The sequence below is a fragment of the Pezoporus occidentalis genome, unplaced genomic scaffold (genome assembly GCF_034315485.1).
Source record: "Pezoporus occidentalis ecotype Australia unplaced genomic scaffold, CSIRO_AGI_Poc_V1 ctg148, whole genome shotgun sequence".
Lineage (NCBI taxonomy): Eukaryota > Metazoa > Chordata > Aves > Psittaciformes > Psittacidae > Pezoporus > Pezoporus occidentalis.
The window spans coordinates 524379-545887 of record NW_026913295.1 but is presented as its reverse complement, the minus strand read 5'-3'; the positions used below and the strand labels follow the sequence as shown (position 1 = coordinate 545887).

The window sequence follows — 21509 nt, the reverse complement described above, 5'->3', positions numbered from 1 at the left end:
GTACCCACTGAAGGGCAGGGAGCACGTTTTTGCCAGGTTGTGGCTTCCTGCACCACCAGGCACCTGAAGAGCTCCAGAGGAGGGGATGAGCTGGAAGGGCCTGTCACTTCCACACGGCAGAGCTCACAGTGCCTCAGCCACCAAACAGCACACTGCAAAATGCACGTTTGAGTCCACCTGTGGTACCCCCAGGACTTTGCTGGGCGAGTACTGGGATATCTCGGCACAGGAATAGGTGCTGAGTGACCTCAGGTGGCCCCTCCTGTGGGCTCTGATTTCCCTGGATCTTGCCCCAGTGAAGCCCCACAAGCAACTCACCTTGATCAAGGCGTACATCAGCGTGTGCAGCAGGGGGATGATGTAATGCCTGAAGTCACCTCGCTCTGCCTGTGGGACCAAAAGGAACCATCAGCACCCTGCAGGGTGCTGGGACGGGAGACACCAGAGCCAGAGGAGCTACTGGAGACCCCAGCATGTGCCGGGTTCTGTCTGTGCAGCCACTCTGATGCCCTGGCTTAGGGGTGATGCTCCCTGTGTCAAGGTGAGGTTTGGGATCCCTGACAGGCAAGATGTCCCTGGGGCAGTGGGTCCTGCATAGTGGGCATCCCATAGAGCTAAGCCCTGGGGAGGGGTGTAGGGGAATGGACCACAGGGCTGGAGGTGGCTGTAAGGATGTGGAGCCCCAGGAGCTGCTACCAGAGTGTGATTTGCCCATGCAGCAGCCACGGTGGGAGAGAACCAGCAGAAGTTTCTAATTGAGCTCACTGAGGAGCTTTCTGTTGCAAAAACTCATGTGGAAATACAAGACCTCTGGGAAAAGCCTGATTTACATTTGGTGGGTGTGGGACCAGAGTAAACAGGGAGGAGAGATGGTCTTGCATCCCCATCTTGGCCCATGGGAAGCCAGATGGATGCTCTGGCTGACACAGATCCAGCCCCTCCCTGCAGCCTGGTCTGGCTCTAACAGCAGCTCCAACAACAGGAATGCCCCTGGATAAAACTGGGGAAGACAATTTCACCTCAAAGATATTTCCAGCGCCTTCCTTCAGGGCTGCTGTGCTGATGGATCCCAGTTCAATGGGAAGCAAAGCTTTAGAAATCAACATGAATAACAATTGCTGAGACCAGCTCATATCTGCCCATGGCCCTGCTGGAACTCAAGCATGAGGAATAACTGCAGGATGTTCACAGTGCTTCGATATGTGCCCAAGGACCTGTGCTGTGCTGGCACCTTGGCTCAAGAGTGTGATATGGGTGTTGATGGAGGGAGGTGACAGGGTCTGCAGAGGCACTGAGCAGCACCCAGAGACATGGGAGCTGAGCGATGCTGAGCAGGGCAGCTCCATCCTTCCAGCTCAAAGGGAGAACTAGCAAAGATGCGGAGCAGATGGTACTGGGAGGTTCTGCACACAGGATGGGTGGCAGGGGCTCATCACCAGCATGGGGAGGAGGAGGAGTGGGGACAAGGGATGTTCCTCCTGGCATCGGAATGAGAAGGCGCTGGGTAAAGTGAAACAGGCTTATCAGAAAGAAAAGGTATTCTAGACACCTCCCCAGACCACAGACCAGGCCCCACCGGGTGCTGCAAGCACTGAAGGTTTCCATGAGACCAGAACATGACAAGAGAAATCAGTGAAACAAAGAACCCGTCAAGTTTTCCAGCAGCTGCTCTCAGGACAGGACCTGCACTGCGGGTTCTGCTCTGACATGCTCTGGGGTGGAAATGAGTGAAGCAGGGCAGAAACCCGCTCTGCTTGTCCTGCAGCTGGCAGGGGCAGGGTGAGGGAGATCTGGGGTGGTCAGAAGGGTTTCTCACTCTGCTCCTTACAAGCTCAAAGGCTGTTTTCTGCCCCTGCAGCACTGAGGAGCCTGGGGAGGTTCCCTGCTCTGCCCACAGCTCACTGTCACTGCTGGGGCAATCTCCCGTCCCTGCAGCCATCAGCTGGGCCAAGCTCCAGCTCTGCCCTGCTGTCCCATGGTGTTTCACTGTGCTGTGAACACCAGTCCCCAGTCAGGCTCAAGGCCCCTAAAAGCATCTGTTTGAGGTGGAGCTGAGGACCCATCCTCTGCTCCCCCAGGCACTGCAGAGGAGCATGTGCCATGGATGGGGCTGATCCTGGTGCTCCAGGGATGTCTGTGAGGCAGCACTCACCCTTTCCAGCTCCTTCACCAGGATCCTGACCAGGACAGAGCTGTTACTGGGGTTCTGGTCGATTTTCTTATGCAGGGTCCATCGCAGCATCCCTGAGGAGTGAAAGCCAAGGAAGGTGTCAGATGCAGAGCAGTGATGGCTCAGGCAGTTTCACTGAGGAACCAGGAGACCTGGGCACTGCTGCTGCAGCAATCACCCACTGGGATGCTACACTGAGCACCATCAGAGTTAAACAAGGCTTTGATGTCTCCTGCTTCAGTCACTGACCCTCTGCAAGGGACAAGTCATGCTGCTGCCCTGGTTCTAGATGCAGCATTGATGTATCGTACCTTTAACACTGGGAAACCCCTGGAAAAATGACCCAGAGATCCTAGGACTGGGGGGGGAGGGCTGTAAAAACAAGGCAGGCAATGGATGTGAGTTTCTGCTTGCTGTTCCTTATGTTGCTCTGCCTGCTTTCACCGCCTGCCCCAAAGGATTTGGGTTCCTCTGGCCCCAGCACACAGCACTCGAATGCTGGCTGCCAATGGGTCACAGTCAGAGCAAGGACCCAAAGGACCTCAGTCCTGAGGATGGCAAGGCTCATTCCAGACAAAACTGAATTTAATGAACTGTAAAATATCCCATGCACTCCAAGTAAAATCAGTTCTTCAAAATGAATTCATTTCCTGAAGCTGCAGCAGTCCAGCTGCCAGGTCAGCAAGGGTTTTCTTCTCCAAAACCATCGCACGGGCATTTCAACTGACACTTTAGGAGGAGCTGAGCAGCATGTGGCAAAGCAATATCACGCAGGGAGAGACAGGGAGACTCCCAGCTCGAGGTGCTCAGTGAGCTGGACAGGTCTGTGTGGGAACAGTGTCACAGACTTGCGCTGGATGTCATCCCACCTCAGTGCTGGACCTGCGGGGCAAGTGAAGGGTGTCGGGGATGCTGAGACACGTAGAGGAGGGATGGAAGCTGCCGAGGGGCAGAGAGCTCCCAGAGCAGGGTGGAAAGGGCCGCCCCGTGTCCCCCCCACCGCGGGGAGCGATGTGGGTTTGGGGCTAAGCAGTGCCCCAGCGAGGCGGGAGCTCCTACCTCGGTCGCACTGGCAGGCGGGGTGGTGCCCATCGAGCTCTCGCAGCAGCGTGCGGACGCGGCGCAGGATGTCGGATTCCACCTCTGCGGGGACAAAGAGGACGTGAGGCTGCAGGCAGGGGCAGCCCCGGAGGAGGAGGCTGGGTTCGGGTGCGTACAGGGACTGCGCCCTCACCGCATCCCTCAGGACGGCGGCCGCAGCAGGTTTCGAGCCTGGGTGAGCCTCCACGGAACTGGAGCAGGGAGCAAGTGCCACCCTGTGGATTGGTAGCCCCAGCAGCTACGCTGGAGAGCAAAGTGCTCCTGCAGGGCCATGGTGGTGAAGCTCTGCAGAACATTGCTCACACATGAGCTCTCCCCTTGTTTGATAAAGAAACTACACATTAAATATAGAAACAGAAACCACAGTGCAGCACCATCAGTCACAGAATCAACAGGGTTGGAAAAGAGCTTTAAGCTCATCCAGTCCAACCCTTACCCCAGCCCTGCCAAGGCCACCCCTAACCCATGGCACTGAGGCCTCGTCCCCACGCTGTGTGAACACTTGCAGGGACGGTGACTGCAGCCCTGCCCTGGGCAGCCTGTTCCAATGCCTGTGCACTCTCTGGGGCAGGAATTGTTCCTCAGCTCCATCTAAACCTGCCCTGGTGCAGCTTGAGGCCGTTTCCTCTTGTCCCATCCCTTGTTCCTTGTTAAAGAGCACTGTGCTTTGGCACTGCATGGATTCAGTCTCAACTTCAGACCCATTGCAAGGAGCACAATCGCCGCAAGGCCTGCTGCCCACACCAGCACCTCACCCTGCATGGGAAACCCAGGCAGAGCCGCCACATCACCTCCTGCCTCCCGCCCGTGCCCCCTCGCAGCCCCCCTGGGTGCAACCAGACACCCTTGGGCACTGCGCACCTTCAGCTCCCCAGGCAGGGACCCGATGTGGGTGCTGCTCCCTGGTAACCACCACACACCCTCGTACACGTCAAAACCAGCATCCTGCTTCAGCCAAAAATAACCTGACAACCTCAGACTGGGCTGGGGCAAGGACTCGTGATGACAAGTGAGCTCGTGCGCAGCTGGCTGGCCATGCATGCCAACACAGAGCAGTGTGAAATCAGAGTCAGCCCTGAGAGTATGTGGGGTATCGGCCAGGCAAGCTGCAAGGCCCCTGTACTCCACCATGGCCTGTCTTTGTGTCCCCTCTTACACTGGGCCACTCCTTGTCTATCAGCAAAATGATTCTTCCTTTGTAATAAGAACAAGAGCATCCTATAAGGTTGGGTATTCGTCATGCGATGTTCTCCTTCTGTATGAAGCTGTGGGCTGGGGCAGGCAGAGCATGCCCTGACCAGGGAAGCATCTCAGATGTTTGTAGTAACAATAATCCAGGGCCTTTTCCCAGGGCATGTTCCTGGCCCTGTGTCCACTGGTGGGGCCCAGACCATTGCCAGTAGCAGCTGAGTGCCTCTCGCCTTCATGGCAAGGACGCAAGCAAGGAGCAATTTGTCCAGATCCTAAGGAAGCTCCAGACACATACTGCCCCGTCTGAGGAGTCTCATCCACATGGGGTTGCCTTTGGGATCAGTGCCATTGCCACCACTTTTCCTGCCCAGTTTTGCTCCTGAGTTTTCTATTTCCCTCTCTTCTGTCACAGCTCCATCTTTCCTAATACCGGAGAGATGGAGGGCACGGGCAGGCACTCATCTTTACCTACAAGAAACAGGAGGCAGCCAGGGTGACACTAAAGAGGGTGCTCAGGGACTACAGCCTCCAAACCTCCTTCTTTGGCTCTGGAAGGAAATAAAGCCAACCAGGCTATGAGTGGTTGGTGGAGCAGGCAGTGCTGATCATGCAGGAGATGGAGCAGCTTAGCACCTGGCCCCTCATCCCATGGAGACCTGTGCACCATCCCAGGATGGGTTTGAAGTGAAAAACATGATTTTTTCCTCTTATACCATGTATTTTAGTGGTTGCCCAGGGTTATCATACAGGGGAGCAGACGCAGCATGCCAAGTTGCCACTGTTCCCACTGGTGATACACTACAGAGAGCAGGAGCATTTTGCCCCTCACAGCATCCTTGCTGCCATCATCATCAGCTCACAGGGCGGGCGGCCTGGCCAGGCATGACAAGCCCCTCGTCCTCTCCAAGCCTGAGACTGCAGTGCCATGGGTGCAGAAAGGTGGTGACCAGGGCACAGGGGCAGCAGACATGAGCCCTGCATAAAAGACAGCTGGGAAATGCAAAGTGTAAAGTATTGGGATGGGATGGCCTATTCCTGAGTATGCCCCCAAAACGGGTCATCTCCTTAAGGATGCTTGTAACAGAGCATGCATTCAATTCAGGCTTCTTCTGCAGAGGAGAAAGTGCTGTGGCTTCAGTGGAAGCTGCACCTGAAAACAACCACACACCCAGGTCATGGTTCTTCCCAAGTGCTGGTGAAGCACTGTGTGTGTACAGGGGAACTCCCCACACAGTTTGTGCCATCGCTCCCCACCCAGGGAGAAATGGTGGTGCCGAAATGGCCTTGGAAATGGGATCTTCCTCATTGTGGGAGTGCCATTTGAGGAAATGTCTCCAAAATGTGTGTTTTCTCTGCCTGTTTTCTCCCCAGTGACTCTGTGAAGCTCCTGTTTCACTGTTATGTTCACGGGCTTTGCACTAGGGAATTCTGCAATAATGGACTATTTGGAATTTCCTATTCTTTCCATTTGTGTATGTTAATTACCAGGGAAGCTTTTCCTGAGCACTGATATAAATACTCTCCTCTTTTCTAAATCAAAGCAGTTACAGCCCCTATACACTGAGGTTCCTTCATGGGGAGCAGAGCTTCGGCTCCAACACAAACAAGAGGCACTTTGATCTAAAAACAGTCTCAACCCACCAGTAACAAGCGGTAGTGGCTTAGAAATGAAATAAAACGTTTCAGCATCAATATCCTGACCTCAGGGTGCCAGGAGAGCAAAAGCACCTTGTGAACCAGCATGAAAACACATGGAGAGTGGGGGAGGATGGACACCAAAACCCACAAACACAAAAACCTTTAAAATTGATGTGAGTCTTTGCCAGAGCTGGTGGCTTCAAAGTGCCCTGCAGCAAACCTTCTCGATGCCTTGCAGTGGCTTCGTGCCTCATTTCCCAGCTATCCAGCAGGGTCTGCCAACACCTTGCAAAGACCAAGGTCTGCCCAGAGGCAACGAGGCCTCCTCAGATACCCACATACTTTATCAGAGGGTAACCAAGGCACAAGAAGACGGATGAAGGGGGTTCATTGGGTTGGGATCCCCCACACCGGGGTCTCAGCATCACCCACCTGCGCTGTCCATGGCTGGGCTGAGGCTGCAGCGTGGGGGGGGGGGCTCGGCAGCCACAGGGTGTCCGCAGTGATGGGTGGGTGCAGAGCTGCTCCTCACTCCACATGGGCATGGCCTTGGGTCCTGTGTCCCACCTGCAGAAAGACAGGGCACACTTGGCTGAGGCTGGCGGTGGAGACCAGGATCAGCCTGGACCTTGGTGGGGAGCGCAGAGGCACTGGGACACTGTGGGCATGGGAACCCAGCACAGAGGATGCGCGGCAGGGAGGGAGGCAGAGCCCTATGGGTGAGCACAGCATGGCTCAGGGGCTGTGTTTCACTGAGAAAGCTGCAGCTCAAAGCTGAACCCATCTGAACACTTGCCCCCCAAAGCCTCCTGCAGCAAGGAGGACCCCAGGGGTGAGCATCATTGAGCAGGGCAGGAGAGGGAACCTCATCCTCCCTGGGATTTGAGAAGAAATGCTCAGGTGAAAAACGGAGTCTGAAATGCAAGGTCCAAGCAGGAAAAAATAAAAAGAGCCCAAATTGCCAAGAGGTTTCCATGCTCAGTGTGTGCTGAGCTGCTGCCATCCTGAGCCAGCATCCAAGACACAAACCCGAGGGAAAGCTCCGGAGCTGGTTACGCTGCAGAGGGAGGCCAGCCCAGAGCTGGACAGCTTCCTTTGCCCTCAAGCATTGTTCTATCAAAGAAAGAGGAAAAAAAATATAAACCCTGTGAGCCGAGGAGGAAGGAAGGGAGATTTGCCTATGACATGACTACAGGCAGGGGGGAGCCAGCATAGGGCAGCTGCAGGGGAGCAGAGGAAATGCAGCATCTTCTGTGCACGATACCACTGCTGAGATGTTCAGCTGTAGCCATCTACCCCTCAGTCAGATCCCTTCCAGCCCACGCACCCGGCACCTTGTGGTCCTGCACCCCCAGTGCCTACCACAAGGCAGCATCTCCCTAGAGTGTTGCCCTCTCCTGTCTTCCCATCCACGGGCACAGCAGCAACCACAGGACCGTGCTGCCTGTGCTCACAGCCCGAGGGAGCCGCAGCACTGCTTTCAGCATCCCAGCCCGCAGGTTTTCCTCTCTCCTTGCCTTTAGGGAAGATAAAAAATACCAGCACATAGCTCTGAATTCTGCATTTCCCTGCAACACCCACATTTATGGCTGAAGACAGGGAGCCTGCCTCCAGTGGTCCCCAGAGCAGCACAGGCAGCAATAACATCCCAGTCCCACCAGTTCCCTGCATCCCTCCAAGCACCGCCAGGCCTTCAGCCCACGCTTGTGTTCAGGTCTTTGCTTTCTTTAGGATATTTGTAGATTTAGGACCTAACTACCCAGGTCAGTCCTAAACTTGTAAATATCCATCCCCAAAGCCAACAGCTCTGCAGCTGCAGGAGGAGATGGACGGACACATGTGGGAATGCCCCTGCCACGCACCACTGGAGCCTCGGGCGCATCCTGCTTTCAGCAGCTCTCAGAAGCTCATTAAAGGTTTCCTGCGGCACGCCAAGTGTTCAAACCCACCCCAGGTCCATGGAGCCTCTATTTCTGGGCTGGATAACACGTCTGGCACTGAGCCACCAAGGCGGTTTCCACCGCCCGCTGTGCAGCAGCACCATGGGAGCAGCTCCCAGCCACGGCTGATGGCAGAGAGGACAAGGGAGGTGAGGACAGGGTCCTTCTGCAGGCCAGGGTCTTATGAGAGCAAAACAACTGCCTCTGCTTGCACAGCTGGTGGGCAGCTTGGTCCAGGGCCAGGAGCAGGGAGGAGATTCCAGCTCTCCTCCAGCTCAGCTTGCTCATAGAATCATAGAACCCCAGACTGGTTTGTGTTGGAAAGGACCTAAAAGCTCCTCCAGCTCCAACCCCTGCCACGGGCAGGGACACCTTCCACTAGAGCAGCTTGCTCCAAGCCCCTGTGTCCAACCTGGCCTTGAACACTGCCAGGGATGGGGCAGCCACAGCTTCTCTGGGCACCCTGTGCCAGCGCCTCAGCACCCTCACAGGGAAGAGCTTCTGCCTAAGAGCTCGTCTCAGTCTCCCATCTGGCAGGTTAAAGCCATTCCCCTTGGCCTGTCACTACATGACCTTGAAGGTCCTTTCCAATGCAAACCATTCTATGATTCTCTGAAATGAGATGTGCCTCCTGTTATGTGCAGAACTCATCCTCCTAGTTTCAAAAATTACAGATCACCCCCTTTTCAGTGGTTACAGAAGGAAAGAGAATGATTCCTCTAAGCCCTTGCATGCACAAGAGCAGCCTTACACAAACAGTGAGCTGCTCGACACTGTGGTCCACAAGATATTACCTGCTGGGAAGAGCATTGGGATTCCCAGTGCTGTGGGAGACCCACATCACTGGCACCGGGCGGCAGTGATGGGGCTGTGCCCTGTCCCATGGAGCCTTCCTGATGAAGGGAAACCCAGCCTGGTGCTAATTGTATCAGTGGTTTTCCACATCCGCATCCTACCTGCCCGCACGTGGGAGGGGAGCTGGTGACCCAGCATGGAGCCTGCTCACCACTGCTCAGCCTCCCCACTTAGGAAAGGACTCAGCAGTGCCGAAGGGACCTGAGCTTCTCCTGCCAGAGACCCTTCAGGTTCCACTTCACTTGTCCCCTTACACTGCTCGTTTTCCTCACTGCCAGCAAAGAGGAGCTGAGGTTGGATCCATGGTCAGCCTCTCTGCTCCAAGTGCTTGGCCTCCTAAGAAAATGCAATGTAAAATGTCCAAAACTAATCCCCAGCTCATTCAGAATCCAGTCACTGTCTGCAGAAGGACAGGTAAATGTTGTATGAGAAGAGGCTGAAAGGATGGAAACAGGCTGGAGAGGGTCCTAGCTCTCTAGTTTTGTTCCTGCCAGGAACCAGCTACTGGTTCTCACTGGCCATAACCAGCACATGGACATAAATGTGCAGAAAATCACCCATTTTCATTGGGGATGCTTTCTGACCACTTTGATCCCATGAGTGAGGGGACCAGGGCCACCAAAGAAGGAGAAGGAGGGATGCAGGGCTGAGGATGGGGAGAGCTGGACAGGATCAGCCCCAGTTCAGACAGCAGGACCACATTTGCCCTCCCTGGCCACAACAGACAGGCAGGCCCTTCTCTCATGGGCTTCATCAGGACTTTCCCCACAGCAGATGTGACCCTGCAACCACGCCAACACAAATCCAAACCCAGTAACACAGCAAGGGAGGCTCTGAAGATGCAAGAGCCTGTGCTGTAACCAAGGACTTCATTCAGCCTTTGCACAGAGCATTTACCCTCAGCCCTTGCCTGAGCAGAAGGAGGCTGTGCCCCAGCCAAGGTGCATGGGTAGCTTTTGAGTGCATTAATGAAGCCAGGCTAATTTATGCCCGATCATCTGACCTGGGTACCCCTTTGGCTGAGCAGAGCAGAGCAGTGAGCAAAGACCCAGGCTCTGCTCCCCTGGGAAGGACACTGTCAGCCCCCGCCCTGGCAGTGATGCTGCTCTGGGCAGAGGCTGACCATAAGGGATGAATCCATCCCCTGGCAGGAGGGATTCCTTGGACATTATCTAGAAGCCGTGTGTCACTGCAGGGAAACAACAACCGTGGGAAGCTCAGTTCACTCATTTAGAGCTGCTGATTTGGGTGAAAAAGCATTTTAGCCGAGGCTGTGTGGAACTACAGGTACACACCATGGAGACCCCAGTGCTGGTGTCACAGCAGTGGGGGATGTCACCCACCGGCACCAGGAACCTGAGCTATAGGTGGATCCCTATCACTGCCCCGGGCTGTTTCTTGGCTTGCTAAGGCAGGATCAGTCCCAACACCCACTTTTCCAGGCTGCTCCCAAGACACAGAAGCCATAAATCCCCTGGGAGAAGATGTGACATGCGGGGATGTGATGCTGCCATGCTGGAAATGCTTCTTTTCTGGCGAAGATGGAGAGGGATGTCCCTACATCCTCTGCATGCAGGGACAAGTCCCTTCCTGCTGGCTCCTTGGCCATTGCCACCCCTTCTGGTCATAGACCATGGGGCTAAAGACCCTGGTTACAGCCTCTTTGTGTCCCTCGAGCCCTGACCCACCATGTGCTGTGAGCAGCCAGTGGGATCCCCATGCCCATGGCTTGCTCAGGCTCTGCATGGGAATGGCAGGCGCAGAGATGTCTGAGCTGCACTGCAGTCCCGCTTCTCCTGCGGGGATCCAGGAGAGGCAGGTTTGCACTGGTGTCTCATGCAGGGATGCTTGCAACCAGGGGACTTCACCTCTAGAACCAGACCCTCAGCATTAACTGCCACATCCCAACATCCCAGCAGAGTAGACTGGGGATGTTGGAGACAGCAGGTGTCATGTCAGCACCGTCCCCAGAGGAAGGGGAGCACAAAACATCAGAGCTCTCTGCTACAGCCAGCCCTCCCTGCCTCACCTCTCCCGAAATGACTGATCTCTGGTGCAAGTAGGGGGATATTGTCCCCATTTTTAGGGATGGACTCAGCACTGCTCCTAGTGCTTGGTGGACTAACTTGGACCTTTCTCCTGGGAACACTGCCCAGCTCCCTGAAAGTCAGGGGACATGATCTCCCACCACAGCCTGACTTGCACCATCCCCACTGAGAGTGGGAGCAGAGAGACCATGCAAGGAAGGACCCAGTCCCAAACCGGCTCTGTTCCGGGCTGCACTCACCTTCCCTTGCATCCTTCCAGCTCCCAGGACCACAGCTCCCTTCGGGGCACAGGACCATCCCAGCAGGCTCATCGTGAGGAGGAGGACAGAGGCAGCAGCAGTGAATCAGGTGCAGCAGAAGGGCACCAGCTCCGCGGCCGAGGTGGGAGGCAGGCGGCAAAGCAGTGATCCCTACGGCATCAGCACTGAAGCCTGCACAGCGCTGCCGAGCACAGACAGGGCTTGCTTCTGCTCCATGTGCATGTGCCTGAGCTCACCGGTGACCACAGGCTTCCTACCCAGACAGGAAGGGCTCATGGGCCCCGGCCAACGCACACGACCATGGGGAGACGAGAGATGAATCGAGGGGAAATATGACAGCGCAAGCCCTGCAAAAGTGACGGCAAAAGGTAGAAGCTGCTCAGTTCCCTGATCCACACCAGTGATTTCTGCTTTCTGTCCCCCTCCTCCCCCTTGGATCTCTTCCCTTCCCTGCAGCAGACACGAGACACATTTCATCCTGTAACTGGTTATTTTGCTGTCTGCCAGCTCAGCAAGACCAAAGTCTTCTCTGCATTCATCCCATTGCTTTGCAGAGCTGCAAATCCCCGCTTCCTCTCTGCAAGTCTTAAAATACCCATGGCATCAGCTGTATTTTATTTCATTTGCAAGAAAAAATGAAGAGGCAAAGGCAAGGAGGGAAGCACATTCCTCCCTTTGGTTTGCAATAGCTGTGAGGCATCAGTGGCAAACCCTGAGTGACCCCAAAGCCACCTTTCCCGGGAGTTTGGGGTATTATGGGAACCAGCTGGTTATATTCTTGAAGAACTTTGCATTGGAAGTACAGTTCACCTGGAAACCGACAGAAAAAGAGCAGGGTCAAAGGGCTTTGCAGCCTCATCCTCCTATCCCAAACTACCAGGGTGCTGGAGACTGCGTGAGCAGGATCTGGATGATCATTCCATAAATCGCATAAAGCCACCCTCAGCATCCCTCCTCTGCAGGCAGTGGTAATGAGGACCCAGAGCTTGGGAACAGGTTGTGATGGCTGCTTAAGATGAAGCATAGTCCCATATAAAGACGAGGCCACCGGGGCTGGGATCCCTCAGCCGCCTGCCTCCCTCCTCACCTCTCCATCCTCCTCCCATTGAATCACCTTCCTCCTAAGTAGGGATTCCCCACTTCCATCATGCTCTGTCGCAGGCCTGCACAAGGAAATAACCACCTTCCTCCAGGGTTGTTCCCTCCCCCGTGCTTACATTCAGGTGGGGACCACACCGATGCCGTCACCTCTGCTGAGGGCTGGCCATTAGCAGGACAGGCACCAAAGACACCGCAACAAGGCAGGCTTCAGCAGATCACACATCACCCTGTTTGCATTTTAAGTGTGTCTGGAGGGTTCTAGCTACAGCTGGGTGTGCACCACCAGGCTGTACAGGTCGTTGATCCCTACTGTACACAGAGGCCAGGCTGGGCTGCATCAGCCGCTCTTGTCCTCCATGGAGGATCCATGCTCACTCAGGTTGTTTTAGTTATACCATAGGCTAGCACCCTTATAGGGGTTAGGCTACAATCACCTGCAGTCCCTAAGGACAACAGGTCAGGCTCAGCGCTATGGTCCCACACGTGGAGGGCCACCAGCCTTCCAGCACACCCAAGCAGAGACAGAGCAAGGCACCACACAGCCACAGCCTCACCACCAAAAGAGCTGGGGCATTCTCAGAAGTGCCACCAACACACTGCCAGCAAACACCTAAACCCTCTTTAAGTCTCAGGATGTGAGGACACTGGGGTAAGATGAAAATCTAGTAGAGATGTGTCCATCCACATGAGTCATGGCAACTCCATCACAGTGGGGAGAAGTGACTCAAGCTGTCCGCTGGAGACACTCACCATGGGGATGCACAGCTCCCCACCAGCCGCTGTCTCGCAGATTATCAAAAGCCAGTGGAAACCACTAAAACCCAACACCCCTGGAGCAGGGGACACATTTGACACAGACCAGGGGACGCAGAAAGAGGCTGTGAAGGAAAACCTAAACCCAGACCTTTGGTGGTGGGAGCTGGGCTAGCAGCAAATGGGCTCTCTCTGACCACTGCCAGCCCTGGGGGATGTCCCCTCTCCCACCTCCCCTGTGCCCAAGGACAGCGCTGACACAGCAGGGCATATGTGTGCTTTCTCCAAGTTATATTTAGTCCCACTCCAAAGCCAGTCTCCCCGTGCCTTGTGCAGCTCTGTATTCAGTTACAAATTCACTCCTCGGGTACGTCTGAGGTTTCCTGTGCTTGTTTATCAGCAAGTACAGGCGCTCACAAACTAAAGCTAGTACATTGCACGGGCACCAAGCATGGAGAGCCGTCCCTGGCCACGCTCCTCCTCTGCCCCCTCCCCATCCCACCACCAGTTACTGCCCTGATCCCAACGCTTGCCTCCCCGCAGCGGACACCCCGCTTGCTCCCAGCATAAGGAAGCATTTACCGGTACCGCTGGAGCCGTGAGCGAGCTGTTCCGAGCTGAAGGGTCCTGAAGGGAGACGGGGCGAGTGCTCGGCTGCGAGGCGGACACAGGAGCACGTGTACCCACAGCGTTCCGTCAGGACATGACAGAGGTCCCATGGAGCAGACCAGGACTCGCCACCCCTCGCACTGCCCTCCCCTGCTGCCTGCAGTTGCCTTAGAGTGAGATCAGCTCTGACAGTGGCACATCTGAGGCTTCGTCTAACGTTACAGCCCAGCCCGCGGCTCCTGGGCTCCAGGGACAGCGGCCAGAGCACAGGGTTCAGGATGAACAAGGGGGTTCCTGACTGCAGGACTTGAGGAGCCACTTCCCCCCAGCCAACCTGGGGCTCTGACACTGCATACCCAGGGCTGGCAGCTCCCAAAGTGCTTTGCAACTGTTCCTTTGGACCCAGCATCATCACTTACACCAGGAGACACTGGTGCAGAATCACCCACGGGAGCCCATCAGAGGCAGGTTTTACATCAGACCCCCCGTGTGCTGGTCTGCACCCCCAGAGCGTGAGGAGCTGCTCAGGGAGGGGATCCTGCCCCTCTGCTGCTCTCTGGGGAGAACCCCCTGCAGCCCTGATCCAGCTCTGGGGCAGCAGCACAAGAGGGATGTGGAGCTGTTGGAGCGAAGCCAGAGGAGGCCATGGAGATGCTGCGAGGGCTGGAGCAGCTCTGCTCTGGAGCCAGGATGAGAGAGCTGGGCTGGGGCAGCCTGGAGAAGAGAAGGCTCCTGAAGGGGAGACCTGAGAGCAGCTCCAGTGCCTAAAGGGGCTGCAGGAAACCTGGAGAGGGGCTTGGGACAAGGGATGTAGGGACAGGCCAAGGGGAATGGCTTTAACCTGCCAGAGGGGAGACTGAGATGAGCTCTTAGGCAGAAGCTCTTCCCTGTGAGGGTGCTGAGGCGCTGGCACAGGGTGCCCAGAGAAGCTGTGGCTGCCCCATCCCTGTCAGTGTTCAAGGGCAGGTTGGACACAGGGGCTTGGAGCAAGCTGCTCTAGTGGAAGGTGTCCCGGCCCGTGGCAGGGGGCAGAACTGGATGAGCTTTAAGGTCCCAACACAAACCATTCTGTGGCTCTATGATCCTGTTTGCACTCTCCTCTTAAACCAGGTCTGTCTGTCCATGGAGCAACCACTGGTTTTGGCCCTGATCCTGACCTCCAGCCCAGCAGCACAGGTGGGACACCAGGACAAAAGCAGCTTTCCAGCTTCCAGCCTCATTGTCCAGCAAGAGCAGCTCCAGGCTCCCCTGAAGACCAAACCATGTCCAGATTGAAACACCGGGGACAGGGTTTGAGTCCATCTCACCTTACGTGGTCCACCCCAGCGCAAGGTGCCTCAGTGTAAATGAACACTAAGCAAAACCTTCATTATGGAGCTCCACACCCACCTGCACATCACCTGCCTCATTTCTGGCCCCATTCAGACAGGCTGCTGGGGCAGAGGAGGCTTGCAGAGAAGGGGGTACCACACGTGCTGCAGACCAGCCTGGAGCCCCCTTTCTGGACTCAGTTTCAGCTCAAAACCTGGCAGTGCCTGTGGTTTCAGACAGCTCTGATACAAAACCAGATGCTCCCCCGTAGGCTCTCCCTGCCAAGGAAACACATCTCAAGCTCAGATCCTGCTTTCCAGCAGCACTTTGCTCAACGCTTGCCTGGCAGCTGCTCTGGCAAGGCACGTCCCTGCCTTCAGCCTGATGCCTACGGAGGGAGAAGGCGAGGATGCCTCTTACAGCCACTTCACTAATGAAACACCTTCAAAGCTTGCACTGCAGTGGACGTTCATCTGCCCACCAGGACTGAATGAGCCCCAGAGACCTTTGCTATAGCTGGAGTGGAAGTTGAGTGGCTTCCCGGACAATAATGACTCTTTGGAGACTTCCCCACCAGCGTCACTGCATTCTTTCTAAGGAAAGACACGGGCTTTCCGGAAGCAGCGGTTCAGATTTAAGCATCTCCTTCTTCCCAGAGCTGACTGGAAAAAACACCCAGAGGAAAAAAGTGTTTTGAAAGCCGGTGCCAGGTTTGCTCGCACAAACAGCCCAGGCAAGAGCTGCCCACCTGAGGGGGAAGAAAAGCGGGAAGGGCTCAGGATCCCAAATGTGGGCAGCCTGGGAGCGGCCAGGCAGGAAGCCGGCTGCACCTTCCCCTCTGTCAGCGCTGAGCAGGGTAGTGGTGCCTGCCGGCACTGCTCTGGCAGTGAGGAATGAGCGGGGTGAAAAGTGCTGACAGGGTTAACACGGAGCACAAAGCAGATTAGCAAGGAAGGGGTGAGTATACAATGCTTGATCAGGAGGAGAAGGTCGATAAGATTTAGTTACATGGTACCGGCAACAACAGAAACCACTGCTCTCTATAGGACCATTACACCTCCCGGTAACACCAGTCTGGACTGAAGAATCCCACTAGAGGCTCACAAGCAAAAGCCATCCCAGCACAGATCACAACAGCAGCTCCCTTGGAAAGCTCCTGCCCAAACCATGTTTGATGGACGGTGCTGTCTTCAAGGCATGTCACACCTCAAAATAGAAAGACGTGACTCAGCCAACACGGCATCTGCCTTCAGATCAGCCATTAACACCAGCAAAGCTCACGAAAGCAAGAAAGCAACTGGGAAAGCAGTTCCTGAGAGCTCCCACGTCTGGGTAGGAGATGTGATCAGTGTTAGGAGGGCTGGACACAACCAGAACAAGTCTTTCCCAAACAGAGCAGGGGAGCTCTTCTGTGAATCAGTGTTCTCTGTGAATCAGTGCTCTCCTCTGTGGGTACACAGAGATGCTGGGGGGAGGCTGCTCCTCTACCCACATCCCAACAGCTGGCTGCAAAGCCAGGGAAGGTGACTCATGAAAGGTTGTTGTGCCCCTGCCACAGCAGCAGCCGTGCCCACCCCATGTATCGGGAGGTGGGAACAGTATGTCCCAGTGAGGGGGCACACAGAGAACCCCTGCCAAAGGGGCCACAGACGGTTTTTACATCTAGGTCCTTGTCACCAGTGGGGAGAGACCGTGTCCAGCACAAGCAGGACTGCCCGGAGAGGGCTTTCACAGGACACACCAGTGGGGATGTGCAACTTGGGCCTAGCAATGAGGAGCTGTGACCACCTCCCGCACAGCCCTTCCATGAAGAACAGCTTGTTTCACTTTCACAGCAAAAAAGCAGTGTTTCCATCATAAAACACCATGAACATAGTGTCACATAAGGTCCAGAAAACTCTCAAAACAACTGCTAGGTGCCCTCTGCCACCTCACCCAGAGCAAAATTCTTTTCCTCTGATTTGGGGCTATCCAGCCAGGAATATGGGCTGTACCAGAGTGATGGACACACAACAGTGAAGTCTCACAGCTCTCTATGAAACAGGTCTGAAAGAACCAAAATACTTGGCAATACAGGAACACCATCAGAGCTGATCTTCGTGGCAGGACAGCCCGGTGCCACTGCTGCAGCCCCAGCAGCTCACGGCTGAGTGGAGAGGCTGCAGGGCAGAGCTGTGCTGAGGCCAGCACCGGCTGTGAGCAGCAAGCCCAGGTCTTGCCAGAACAGCTTGAGCCTCTGAGGACTCAAGCTATTTCCTCAGGTCAAATTAATGCTTGAGAGAAAGCTGTGCGGTTTAAACAGGTTCACGTGACTGAGCAGCGGCTCTGTCAGAGCTGCATGTGAAAGAGCAAAAGCTATTTCACCAGACTGACCCATGTTCTTTTCCACTGATGTAGGACCTATGTTCAGTTCAGTGGGACCCAGAGCTGTAAGGCTGAATTAATGTCTTGTGGATTTAGGCCATCCACAGAAGAATTCAGGAACTGGTTGGGGAAGGCTTGGGTGTCATGTAGTCCACAACCCAAGTACCAAACAAGTACACACCTAACCCTTTGTGTAGAGCTCAGAGGGGATAAGCCCTTGAAGCCCAGAGGAATTTGGGTTTGTGTTCAGGCTTAGTCAAGACAAATAAAACCTGCTGCTAGGTTGCACAGATGCTTGGATTGCTCCCAGGGAAGGGCAAGAGCACCCACGGAGGTGAGTGGTCAGGGTGCAATGGCTCAGGCTCGGTGCCTCCGGTGCAGCCAGGGGATGCAAACACCCACCAGGCACAGAGGGAGGAGGGCTCAAACCTGCTCGTTGCACAGAGTTGGCTCATCTACATTATTTTGAAGCTCAGGCCCCAAGCACTCCCCTTTTCATTTCCTTTCTGGATGGGACTGCTGAACCCTCCTCCCTATCGCCACTACCATCACTGTTTATTGCCATGTCACTGCTCAGGGCCCCCATGGGACAGGAGGCGCCCGGCCAAGGGGAGGGGAAGCTGGGCAGCCACACGACTGCACAGCAGCCAGCGCCGGAGCATGCATCACCGCAGACACCCTCTGAGCACAGACAGCGCAGCCTGCGCCGGCGCTGGGTGCATGAGCGCTGCCTGCCCTGCGCGGCATGGGGCTGGCAGAGGGGAGCCCCAGCAATGCCCGGGAAGTGCAGGCGATGGCCAGGGGCGGCTCTGGGCAGGTGACTCCGTTCCTTGCCACTGGGAGTTGTTTCGCTTAGAGCAAAATGAATAAGCATGAGGTAGTGCTGCAGCAGTCCCAAGTCAGTGATGTAAAGCACTTGCCCCATGTGGGCTGAGCTGGAGGCAGCGGCTGTCGGTGCGGTGTGCTGCGAGGGGCCGGGCGCCTTGAGCAAGTGCCAGAGCACCAACATCAAAACCCCCGTCTTCTCCAGGGGTGCGGGCACAAAGTCCTCACACTCCTCCACGGGACCGGCTCCAGGGCAAACCCGGTTCCCACCAGCATCCCGCTCGCTGGCAGGGGAAGCTTGCACAAATATTCCCTTTCAGCACGTTCCTGTCCCCAGCACCACCAGCGCCCCCTCCCCTAATTCTTCCTCAGAAAAGAAACCAAACTGACCCCGGTCAGGGTCATCCCCAGAGAAGCAGCACTCCCTGCCAACCCCTCGGGCTTAAAGCACTCGCAGCACAGCACCGGGGGCCGGCAGCGGAGCTCCCCCTCGCAGAAGCCGAGGCGCAAGGCAGAGGGGGAGCGCTGCGATTCCCCATGCACGGACCCAGCAGCAAGGCGCCCTCCAGGACCCTACCTGCGTCTCAGGGCAGAGCCGCGAGCCTGGTGGGTCACGCGTGGACGCGAGGTCCCGTCCGGCGCCGGGCGGCAGCGCGGGGTCCCGCAGGAGGCATCGCGGTGGGTGCCGCGCTCTGAGCGCACTTCAAAGTCTGCGGAGCGAGAAGGGAAGCGCAGGAGTTATTTCGAGACAACTTCCTCTTTCAGAGCAGCCTCAAGGAGAAGCTGTCCCCGCGCCCGCCTGGCGCTCCGGCCGCGCAGGGCTCAGCCCTGCCTCTGATCCCCAGAACCAGCCCTGCGGGTCGGGCTGGGATGTGGTGACCCCTGGCGCTGGCGCAGCCTCTGCCGCCAGCACCACACACTTGGGCAACTCCTCCGGTGCTGCCGCCTCTGAGCCGAGGCAGAGAGCGCCTGATGCTGCACACCCAGCGCCTCGAAACAAACAGTGTTGCTACGAGAGACAAGGAGGAGTCTGTCCAAGGAGACGCTTTTCCAGCTCCCCGTTCCAAGTGCTGCATTTTGCCTCTGCCCGGAGCATCTTGCACACATCTGCTTTTGGTCAGTGCCAGCCCCTGCCTGCTGCCAGCGCAGGGACACGGCCTGGGCAGAGGATACCCAACCCCTTCTGGAACGCGTTTGTGGAGATGTTTGAAGTTGTGTTGGCAGAGGTGTTGCTGCACATTGGATGGAGCAGGTCTGGCTGTGCTCAGCAGGGCGTCAAGCTGTCACCACTTGTGACTCAGTGTCAGGAGTGCAGCTCCTAGGATGAGCCCAAATGGGGCCCAGGTGAGGCTGCTCAGGACTGCTGAGGTCTGTCAGTGCCCTGAAGCTCAGTTAAGGATGAGATCCGTTTGCACATTGGCAGAAGCCCAGGCGGGCACATGGGAGAGATGCATAGACCTGGCCAAATCAGGAAATAAATGTTCATCCCTATGGGATGTGGGTGCAGGGCTGGGATGAAACCACCAGCTCCAGCAGTCCAGCCTACTGGTGGAATATGAGTGCTTACCTGCACGCTTTATTAAGCAGTGTGCTCAACTGCTCAAGCACTGGCCAACTCCTCCAGCCAGTGCCCCCCTGCTTATGGTCAGGGCCCTACTAGATCAGCTCATCACCCCAAGTGCTTGAGGGGCTGAGCTTTGCTGGGGTAAGTGCGTTGGGGGGAAAAGGCACTTATAGAGGGAGTGTGGGAACTGCAGCTGATAGTGCATCACTTCCCATCTTCTTTTTATATGAGAAAAACCATTAGGTAGAGTTACATACCTGGGCCTCAGAGTTAAAAATAACTACTTCCTTCCTGACTGGGAGAAAGAGGCAGGAGGAGGCAGTTTAACTGGCTGTCAGCATTGCTTGCATTCAATTCCCACTCGTTGCACTGGTGCCAAGTGGCTGCGCTGAGCAGCATCCCCTTCCCCTGGCAGGCTCTCCTCTCCAAGCCGCCGTCCTGCGGGCAGGAAGGCTCTGGGGAAACAGCAGCAGCAGCAGATGTGAACAGCCTCATTTCCCCTGTCTTTTCATTCACATTTGCTCCCATTCATGAAGAACACATGCACATGTCCTCATCCCGCTACAGAGTCACTGCAGAGCACAGTGGCACCAGTGGACCCCAGCTCCTGCAGCACACACACAGCACCCCCTACATTGCCATCAACTTTGTGATCCCAGCCCAAAATTCATTCAGCCATAGAGCCCTTCTGGAGGTCTTTCCTTCCTGTCTTTTCTGTACATGCCATCTCTAGTCGTAGAGGCAGCCGGATTGCAGCATCAGCCCTCCAAGTGTAAGGTCATCGTCTCTTGTGGCAACACGTGTAATAGGAGGGAAAAGTGGCTTCTCCACGTTTTCTGTCATGAGCTGCCAGCAGCTGATACCATTAGACACTGAAACACAAATGACCCATCACCCTGAGAACAGGGAAGGGAGCTGTCAGGTCACCCCAGATAACATCATGCCTCTGCCACCCTGTGCTGGCAGTAGGGAGAGGAAGAGCTGGTATGACTCCATGCAAACAAAGGCTTCAGTCAGAAGACCAAAGAAACCAAATAGGAAAGAACCAAAATAGAGAACCTCCTGTGCGGCAAGCAGTGTGGAGTAGGTACAGAACAGCTCTTTGTTCCTGCAAACAGTCCTCTGCGATTTAAAGGTATCACAGGAGCACCAGAAAGCTCCATCCCTGCATGCTTCCTTGCACGAATGTGCTACACAGCAGTTTTGAACCTGTCTGAATCTCCCTCAGTGGAGAATGTCTCCTAAAATAAAGAGCTCACCTGAAGCACTAATTCAGGAGGGGCTTTTCAGCTGGGAAAGGAACTTACTGCCCAGAAAGGGGCTTCCCTGCCTGGGAGCAGCCCGCTCTCCTTTCGAGACACTGCAGCCTCTGGTGCCTGCAGCAGTGCCAGCAGCTCCCCACTGCACATCCACCAGACCAGGGCTGCTCCCTCCCAGTGGCCACCCTCCACCGCTCCACACCCACAGACACAAAGGTTCCTGTTGAAGGGGAGCTCTGGACACCTCCCCTCCTCCCTGGTTTCTATTCATGGATGCTTCAGTTTTCCATGCTTTAATTTCCCATCATTACGTGGCTGCTTTAATAACGTACCTGGCAAGTTGACCGAGTTTCTGAGGGAAGAAAAGGTATCCATGCAAAGAAAATGATGTTTTTTGAGCTCCACTTCTTCAAAATCACCCATCCTGCAGGGAAACCTTCTCCTCACAGATGTCCAAATCCCCAGTGCTTTAGTCAATGGATGATTTCCTTACAGTTTATAAGGGAACAGATCACAAACC

At 55.7% G+C, this 21509-nt stretch overlaps 1 protein-coding gene across 3 annotated transcripts in view; it reads right to left on the bottom strand.

Moving 5' to 3' along the window:
- PIK3R6 (phosphoinositide-3-kinase regulatory subunit 6) overlaps positions 1 to 18986 on the bottom strand; it is a 32802-nt gene extending 13816 nt beyond the window's left edge. The window contains exons 1-6 of one of the 3 annotated variants that reach the window (XM_062610540.1): positions 18744 to 18986; positions 11183 to 11550; positions 6533 to 6667; positions 3230 to 3313; positions 2153 to 2244; positions 319 to 387 (exon numbers count right to left, since the gene is read on the bottom strand). In XM_062610540.1, coding sequence (XP_062466524.1) covers positions 319 to 387; positions 2153 to 2244; positions 3230 to 3313; positions 6533 to 6667; positions 11183 to 11240 — 438 coding nt within the window. In that variant the 5' untranslated portion in view covers positions 11241 to 11550; positions 18744 to 18986. The remainder of the gene's footprint in view (positions 1 to 318; positions 388 to 2152; positions 2245 to 3229; positions 3314 to 6532; positions 6668 to 11182; positions 11551 to 18743) is intronic. The other 2 variants (XM_062610539.1, XM_062610541.1) reach the window with 2 other exon arrangements.
- Between the last annotated feature and the right edge of the window lie 2523 nt (positions 18987 to 21509).